General features: G+C 47.4%; 1 protein-coding gene across 1 annotated transcript; it reads left to right on the plus strand.

The window, feature by feature from the left end:
- Window positions 1-976: 976 nt before the first annotated feature.
- LOC102445915 (glutathione S-transferase theta-1-like) lies at window positions 977-9053 on the plus strand. The gene is made up of 5 exons (XM_075897949.2): window positions 977-1265; window positions 4700-4787; window positions 5502-5652; window positions 6934-7110; window positions 8824-9053. Exons 1-5 carry the CDS (start codon window positions 1154-1156, stop codon window positions 9013-9015), a joined length of 720 nt encoding a protein of 239 aa, XP_075754064.2. The 5' UTR covers window positions 977-1153; the 3' UTR covers window positions 9016-9053.
- Window positions 9054-9231: the final 178 nt, after the last annotated feature.

A 9231-nucleotide genomic window follows, 5' to 3' on the forward strand; every position in this document is an offset into this window, starting at 1 on the left:
TTCTACTGCACTGGTCTGCTCCAGGTGGAATTCTCAAAATAATTTCTGGCTGTTACCAGCTTTCAGCTGAAGATAAACTAACCCAGTTTCCATACCTATAAAGCACAGTGATTTATGACAGGGTTCTGTGCAGGCATGATGGTTACGCTTTTGATACCTATGATCTGGCACTTAAAAAGCTGTCTCTCACAGTACAGCTGATGTGTGGATAAAAAGCTAGGTAGAAAAAAGTCATGTGATACCTTGCTCTCACATAGCGCTTCTCATCCTTGGATCTCAAAGCACACGACAGAGGTCATTAGTAGGTAGAAGCTTCTCAGCTGTATTCAGGGTGGGCCTTCACTAAAGCCATTAGACCTCGATCGTGGGATGAGCTCTGACTAGGTGGAGGCCTCTGTCCTCTCATGGAACTCAGTGTAGGAGTAGACAGACCTGAATATGCTGTATGTGTAGCAGCATGATATAAATTCTCGCTACCCATCCTGTGATGAACATTTTTCTCCCACTGAATGAAAACCAGGACTGTCTCCCCCTACAAAGCCCTGAGTTTTAAGCACAACACACAATAGAGTAAGGGGTCAGATTTTCAAAAGTGCCTGAATGATTTAGGCACCTAAGTCCCAGTTGCAAATCAGAGTTGTCTCAATGAGACATAGGCTCATAAGTCACTTCTGAAAACAGGAGCTAGGCACCTAAGTTACACGGGTGCTTTTGGGACTCAAGCTATGAATTGCTGACCGTCTCCGTACTGAAATCCAGAGGTGAGACAGGACTCAGCATTCATGACAGTTTTACTGCAGTTCCCCATTTTTGTGTACTGAGTTGATTTAACTTATTCCTCATTATAGCTGAAAAGGCAAGACAAATAGCCTGGCCTTTCATGAATCCAAGCCAATCTTTATCTACTTTTCCCCTCCCCCGTCCCTGACCTTTAGCCCCATGGCTGGGGAACTAGAACCAGGATGTTTCTGTCCTGAATGAGCTTGCAGTCTCTTATGATTGGTCCAAAGTAACTAGCAGCACGGGCTGAGTTGCTTATTCAGGGCTCCTAGCAGAGCTATGCAAAAGTTATTCTCAGTCTCTCTTCCAGGACACCCCCTGTAGGACTTTTTCTCTGGGCTGCAGGATATTTCTCTGGCTGAATCCTGCCAGCATGGTGGTCGAGCTTTTCCTGGATCTCCTATCCCAGCCCTGCCGAGCCCTCTTTATATTCGCCAAGAAAAACAACATCCCATTTGAGTTCAAGCATGTGGAGCTGATAAAAGGTGAGTGAAAGGCGCCTGTAGCTGTGGGGGGTGACGGGGGTGTTGTCATCTCCTTTCTCTGCTAGGGGAGTGCAGTAGTAACCTACTCAGGGAGGAGGTTAGATCCCAAGCAAATAGCTATGCTGGGCAGCTAGCGCCATGTTACACTCCTCAGCTGTCACTGGCTCCCACACACCTCTCTTGCTCTCAGCCCTAAAGTATCCCTGTCCGGTCACTCAGGGATTTTGCCTTGCTGTGGCCGCCAGTTGAGAGTGGAAGTTGTATTTAGGAAATGAGATGAGTGAAAGAGGCATCACCCCAGCTCTTTAAACTCCCTTTTCTACCATCTCGCTTTCACTTTTGAGGGAACGACTTGTAACGACTGAGCATTGTCCAGTGAAGTAATGGGGCTGGGGGCAGGGGCTGGCGGTCGCACGCAGGTGCAGGCTCCCTGTGTGTGACTGCCAGCCTCACACAGTAGCAATAGGCAAGCTGTTTCCGTGCACCACGAAATACTTTCCTGCTGTTGGACGACGAGCCCAGAGCCCGGAACATAAATGCTTTCTGAAAAGTTCTGCCTAGTTGTCTCCAGCTTCCTGCCATTCAGACTGGCTGGTCTGGGTTTAAGCCTGGGCGCTCACGTGTTGTCTTTAACATTAAAAAAAAGTCTCGAATTTGGTCTTCCAATTATGCCCTAACGCAGATTTTTGCACAGTCTGTAAAACTGAGGTCCCGAAGAGACTGAGACTATCTGCTGCGGTAATGAGTAGCCTGTGTGATTTATCTTGATAACCGCTGCTCCCCAGAGTCTTGCCCTGTCTCTTCCTGTGGGTTTCTCCCATTGCGGTCTCGAGAGATCTTGTTCCACTGAACAGCTGTTACGGCCTTTCCTCCCTCTTTGGAAGTGCCCCTTTCTTTATCTCTCTGGGCTGCGGCCAGATGTCACATGCTCCCTTCCAGCTTCTTTCTTTCTTTCTTTCTTTCTTTCTTTCTTTCTTTCTTTCTTTCTTTCTTTCTTTCTTTCTTTCTTTCTTTCTTTCTTTCTTTCGCTGTGTCTAGACTGCAGGCTTCTTTCGAAAGAGCCTCTTTCGAAAGATCGCGTCTAGACTGCAGGCAGATCTTTCGAAAGAGAAATCCGCTTTTTCGAAAGAGAGCACCCAGCGAGTCTGGATGCTCTCTTTCGAAGACGGCCTCTTTACATTGAAGAATGCCTTCTTTCGAAAGAGGAACTTTCGAAGGAAGGCGTTCTTCCTCATAAATTGAGGTTTACCGCCATCGAAAGAAAAGCCGCGTTCTTTCAAAATAATTTCGAAAGAACGTGGCTTGAGTCTGGACGCAGGGGAAGTTTTTTCGGGAAAAGGCTACTTTTCCCGAAAAAACCCCTGAGTCTGGACACAACCCAACTACACCCATGCTTCAGAGCTCTTTCATAAAATGGAACCCGCCTGTTAGCTCGTCACCACAGATCCCGCTTAATAAGCAAAGACCAAACCCTGGCTAAAAAATGCAATATACGAGTTAGGCAGTGTTTTGTTTTTTTTTTAAGAAGGTGAGTTTGCGATTAAGTGTTAGTGTGCATATATAAAGTCCACCCACTGAACTAAAAATCAATCTATTTAATCTGTGTGATATCAGCAAAACCATTCATTGTAAAGCAGAGTCCAGTAACCACTGGAGGCCTCATTCTGCAGTTTAAGGATGGCCAGAATTTCAGAGATGCTGCTTTGGAAGTGAATTTCCATCTTGAGCCTCATGGCAGGCTGACAGGAACAAGTAGAGTTGCTAGGTGTCCGGTTTTGAAACAGACAGTCCAGTATTTGAGCTTTCTTTTCGGGAAACAAATTGAGAAAATAGAAATGCCAGGTATTTTTTAAATAAGATGTAATTTAGATTGTGATGTCAAGTCAAGTGTGTCCAGTATTTTTGTTGAAACCATCTGGCAACTCTCGGAACAAGGCGTCGGCAGCATTCTTGCTTCTGTAAGACTGTGGGCTGTAGGGACAGAGGCAAAGGATGAGGACTGAACAGAACAGAGGCTGGTGGGGGGCTGGAGTGAAGTTTAGGTCTGGAGTCCAGGAGTGAATAGACAGTGAAGCATGGACAAATCTTGGCATTCTGTTTGGAAGGCTGCTGAACAACGCTGTGTTCCAAATGGAACAATGGCAAGTTCCTTTGTGCCTATTCCAAAAAGAATAAACCATCTCCCAGAAAGTTCCGCATTGTTTGGGGATCAGCTGCCAAAATGTGGTGTTAAAGGCTTGAGCGTGGCTTCCTTGAGCTCTCTCAGGCTCACTACTGCAAGTGGGTGAAATCTTTGAAACCAAAGGGCCCTGTCCTACAAACACACAAGTGAGCCCCAAAGTGAGTCTCACCAGGGTGGCAAGTGCTATTAGAACTGCTTGCGTGTATGGAAGGGTTCTCAGGATGCAGGCCAAATAATGTGAAGAGCACTCAGACTTCAGGTAAACTAAATAGATGTCCCTTCTGGGCTGTAACACTGATCGCTTTCCTCCTGTCTTGTATTGGCGCTTTAAAGAAGGAACTTGAGAATGCAAAGCCATGCCTTTGCAAATCCATCCTAGGTCTATCACAGACTTGACAGCATGTGCATGTTTTATTTTTCCTCCCCATTCTCTGCTCTCATGCAAATTCTTCTTGCAATAAACTAATGGTGGTGGCATTTCTGCCAATCATCAAAAGCAACGTATATCTGAGTACAAACTAATGGGTATAACCCACAGAAAATGCCTTGAATCCAACAGCCGCCTCCTTAGTAAAACTCTCACTCTTACAAAATATTTCATTTTCATCTCTTTCAAAAGTGTGACAGAAACCCCACTCACTCCAACAGGGCCTGAAAGCTAACAGCATCTGAATCGAGTTGTGCTCCGAGTAGGCCTATGTAGCTGTCACTCTTGCCATGGCCCTCGTCCTGCTTCCTTCTCAGAGTTAAAATTATTTATTTCTCTACTTAAAATTAGACTGCAAGCCCTCTGAGGCTCTGACTGATGGAAAACGCCTCATGCAAGGACCCTGGTAGGCATTTTGGGGCACCATGCAGCAGATGACTGATTATTAAAACAAGGTCTATCAAGCAGACCTGAGCTGACAAGATGAACAGCATAAACTGAACCATAGACACTTGAAAACTGAACCTGCTCTCAAACGAGTAGGAAAGAGGCAGAAAAGCTGAGCTGATTAACAGGGAAGATGGCATCAGGGTAAACCTTGGTGCAAATTCTGTCTCCATTATGGAGCTCTGTTGCCCATCGACCCCGGAAGGGAGACTCCTGCTGCTTTTCCTAAGTTGGGAAGTCATGATCAGAGTCCCCTGGACGACGCTGATCCTCAGTCATGGGTGAAGATTCCATTTTGATTTGGGTGCTAAGCTTATCGCTGAATCTTCCTTGCACGCCACAACCCACCTCCTTAATCTCCTTGTAAATCCATTGTAGGGCAGCACCTTAGTGAAGAGTTCGGGAAGGTTAATGTTCTGAAGAAAGTGCCAGCGCTAAAGGATGGGACCTTTACCTTAGCAGAGAGGTAAGTGCTAAATCAGCGCAGTCCCATTGTGTGCTGTCTCGCCTCACAACACTTTCCAGCAGCCTGTTCTACCCCCTGTTCAGAGTCCGGCCTTGTTACCTGCTCATCTTCTCTCTCTCTCTCTCTCTCTCTCTCTCCAGGTCTTGGCTTATCTTGGATTGATATTTTTTTGTTTTCTTCTGCATTCCTGCCCCTTTCTCTTCTCTCCCTATTTATCAGCCCCCCTTGTCTGTCTCTCCCAGTCCTGTGTTTCCTCTGGCCTTCTGTCCCTTATCCTCGTTTCCTTGCCTTCAGAGGGGATGCACGACTCTAGCAAGGTGTGAAGATTGGCCCGGCCACTTGCATGCTGCATGGCTGGGGAGCAGTAAGGGTTGGGGCCACCTTTTTCAAGCCACAGCACTGCCAGTGAATGCAAAGGTGGGGTGCAGACCTCTGCTGCTGGCCCTCCATCCTCGCTTGTCCCCCTCTCCCACCAGCTGCCAGCCGTCCCGTCCCAACTGTGGGTGCATGTGACTCCTCCTGCCCCCATGTATCGCCCCGGCTCTCCTGTTACTGGTCGGGGGGGGACTATTAGGAGGTTCTTGGGTCTGTTTGTATTGACCCACTGACAACACTATTGATGGCCCAAGTACTGTGACATGGGGAAGGGGAAAGACAAGTCCTCTTCCGTCTCCCAAGCATTTACCTGTGCCTTGCTTCCTGTCATCTGGGCAGCATCGCCATCCTTCTCTATCTGAGCCGAAAATTCAACACCCCTGACCACTGGTACCCTTCAGACCTGCGGAAACGGGCCCGGGTTGATGAGTACCTGTCCTGGCAGCACACTGCCATTCGGGAGAAAGGCTGCCGAATCTTCTTCACCAAGGTAAAGCTCTTAGACTGCTAGACTGTGTCAGTGCTGCCAATGCGTTTCCATTACCCTGCTCCGTAGCCTCCCTCTTTCCCATAAAGTACGGGTTGGAGCGTGGGATTGTTGAGGGCCCTGACGCAGCATCACTATCCCGCCAAGATGGTACCTTGCCAAGGTGGAGTAGAGCTCCATTGCACCCTAGAAACGACTTTGAAAGAGCACTGAGGTTGCGAAGCCCAGCACTTGCAAAGTTAGAAAAAGCCAGATGTATTCTCTGCTTGGAGTTTCTTACATGGGCGGCTGCAGTGTTCCTAGATGCTGTGCCTCACTAGCCCATGACAGACCAGCTGATACTCGGAACCCAAAGTGGAACTTCTATTGTATCCCTGGGAGGGATGTAAAGTCCCATTTCATTGATTAACTGGTTAAACATAATGCTTAACTGATTAAAGGAGGGGCAGGGGTTGGGGGCGCTCCAGCCCAGCTGGGCAGAAGCATCCCCCTGAGTGGAAGGGTGAGGTATATCAGTTAAACATTCACATCGCTAATGGCTGGTGAGCCAGCACTCTGCCTGAGGGATTAAAACAACCTCACTGACTCCTCCTGCACGATTCTTTTATATTCTAGCCCCAGTTCTTCCCAAGAGAGAATCTGCAGGACCATTCTCTCCACTGTGCTCAGTCCAGACTAGTAAATGTAACTGATCCGGCCCGACCAGGGTAGGACGGTGCCAGATGCTGACCCCTTTCCTCCTGCTTTCTCTCTGATCAGGCATAGTGGGCACCTGTCTCTGCAGAGATAGACCCTCCCTTCGTCAAAGAAGGGGTTGTGATCAGAGTTCCCTGTAAGCTGAGTGCTTGGGCATATGCCCAGGAGAAATTCAGGTGCCACCCAGCTGATTAGCAGGGTTCCAAAAGCCAGCAGCATGTGTTTCTGCTGGTGGTGCACCTCTGCACCTGCCTTGGTGCACAGAACACAATTTATTCTGCACACGGATGGAAAAAATTAGAGGGAACTTTGGTTGTGATTGGAATTAGCAAGGGTTGGTTTTTGAAGGCAAATGTCTCCAAAGCAGAGAATATGAACAGGCCTTCCTGGCTTGGAGGAGCAGGATGCAACAGGCTGTAATGCTACGCAGTGTGGCAGAGGAGGTCCCAGCATCCGTTAACCCAGCCCACTCCACGTTACACAAATGAGAGACACTCAGCATGGTTCAGGGTGCAGTGGCGGCCTCGTAGTGGATGGACTGAAAATGGCAGGTAACATGTCAGGGCTACATTTTCCTCTCGCTGGTAGGTGCTGATGCCTCTCGCGGTTGGGCAGCCGTTTTCTCCAGACAAGCTAGAGGAGGCTGTCAAGGAAATGAATTTCACCCTAGTGCAGTTTGAGGAGAAGTTCCTGCAGGACAAGCCCTTCATCGTGGGCAGCGAGATCTCCCTGGCAGACCTGGTGGCTATTGTGGAGCTCATGCAGGTGAGTGTCGGTGCTACCGGTTCCAGCCAGACGTCAGACAGAGGCTACATCTAGACTGCAGGCTTCTTTGGGAAGAAGCTTTTCCGGAAGAGATCTTCCAGAAAAACTTCTTCCAAAAGAGAGAGTCCACGTGGCCAAAGAGCATTGAAAAAGCAATCTGGTTTTTCGACAGATAGCATCCACGCTGAATGAACACTCTCTCGCATGCAAGCTCTGATTGCTATGGACGGATTGGCCACCAGGGCACCTGTGCTTTCTCCTCTTTTCTCTTCTTCCAAAAAAACTCCCTCTTCCCCATCCACACACGCCTTTTCCCGAAAGAGCTCTTTCGCAAAAAGGCTTCTTCCTCATAGAATGAGGATTACCAATGCTGGAAAAACCCTTCTTTTCTTTCCATTTTCTTGCAGAAGAACACAATTGCAGTGCAGACATAACTCAAGGGTGTGGTGTATTTTTTTTTTTTTTAAACGGCCATTTTTGTTGGGGGAGAGGGGGAGAACCCTCTGTCATCTAGATATACCCAAAGCAAGCTCCGTTTCTGGGAGTGCCTGCTAAGACGTGGCTTTCGGATCCTGCAAAAATATCTCAAAAATAAGAGTTTCTTTGCCAGTTTGTGTTTATCGTTTTTTGGATAAGGTGAAAAACAGTTGAAGGGACACTAAGGAAATGAGAAATATTTTGAATGAAAAACTTTTAAGTCTGCTCTGAGTACTGGTTCTCTGGCAGAAACAACTGGAAATCAGTAAACTAGTTGAAAAGTCTTAAATTACTTGGAACTTACTCTTGGGTGAGAGTAACTGGAGGTGCTCAGCACTGTGGGAAAACTATCAGTATTTAAAACTTACTGAGTAGTGCATGGATGTTCCTTCCTTAGACCAAGAATTCTACAGAGGAAAGTCTGGTGGGATGTTTTGCTTTTTCTCTCGAAGTGCTGAACATTCCGTCTAAACTTGGGGTACGTCTAGACTACATGCCTTTGTCGCCAGAGGCATGTAGATTAGGCTACCAGGCATAGGAAAATGAAGCGGCGATTTAAATAATCGCCGCTTCATTTAAATTTACATGGCTGCCGCGCTGAGGTGACAAACAGCTGATCAGCTGTTTGTTGGCTCAGCGCGGTAGTCTGGGCGCGTGGGGGTCGACATCAAAGGCATTTGTCGACCACCCAGGTATGCCACCTTACTTTTCATTTTGTTTCTTGATACAGTTGTCTTTAACATTTGACACTCACGCGGCTGTTTTGTCTTGTCTATATTTTCATTGCCCAGCGGAATGAAATGCCAGTTTTGTCACATTCTGACTTTTATCTGTTCGCATGATCCTAATTTTTTGGGTTGCAAACCTTGCAGAGGGATTTCTAATCCCAAATAATGAAGTGTTTCCAATGAAAACTCAAGAATTCCTTTCCTTTCTAATGATGTGGTAGAGGGCAGACGGAGAAGACCCATAGCTACATGAAGACACTCAGAGGAATAGCAGTCACTGTTATCCTCAGATACTACCCTAGTCTCCTAAAAAGGGCAAAACTTGAAATGAGCTGAAAATGGGCCCTAAACTCTCATATCTTCCAGATTTTACTTGAGCCACTTCACCTGAAATTTACTTTGAACTCAGCTGGCTTTGGGGTTTTAGTCTCATCCTTCTGAGTGGATTGTGTGTTATACTGTTTGCATGGAAGTAGTGCCAATGTGGTTTTTGCTTTTGTCTCGGCAGCCCGTCGCAAGTGATTGTGACATCTTTGCGGACAGGCCCAAGCTGGCAGCGTGGCGCAGCCGTGTGGAGGAAGCGGTGGGGAAGGAGCTCTTCCAGGAAGCACACAAGCAAGTCCTTAATGCCAAGAGTCTGGGATCCATGCAGCTTTCCTCAGAACTGAAGGAGCATCTGAAACAGATTCTAAAGCCTTGAATTAAAAAAAGGGAAAGTGACCCTCTAAGCAAAGCTAATCCCGTGTAGGGTTTTTTTCTGTGCATTTAACTCCCTTGTCCAACACTGCATCTCAGTGGCCCTCCTTCCTGAGATGAAAGAATTGCACCTTACTAACAATACTTTTAAACACAGTTCTTCTCTCCCTCCCCCACGCCCTGATCCCAGCCCTCCCTCACTGTACATCTCAGGAGAGGC

The sequence above is a fragment of the Pelodiscus sinensis genome, chromosome Z (genome assembly GCF_052426305.1).
Source record: "Pelodiscus sinensis isolate ZL-2025 chromosome Z, ASM5242630v1, whole genome shotgun sequence".
In the NCBI taxonomy this organism is placed as follows: Eukaryota; Metazoa; Chordata; order Testudines; family Trionychidae; genus Pelodiscus; species Pelodiscus sinensis.

Excerpts from the sequence above, each read along its gene's own strand:
- LOC102445915 (XM_075897949.2), top strand. The coding sequence starts at position 1,154 with ATGGTGGTCGAGCTTTTCCTGGATCTCCTATCCCAGCCCTGCCGAGCC. Across the intron at positions 1,266-4,699 it reads GCATGTGGAGCTGATAAAAG|GGCAGCACCTTAGTGAAGAG; the intron begins GTGAGTGAAAGG and ends AATCCATTGTAG. Across the intron at positions 4,788-5,501 it reads ACCTTTACCTTAGCAGAGAG|CATCGCCATCCTTCTCTATC; the intron begins GTAAGTGCTAAA and ends TCATCTGGGCAG.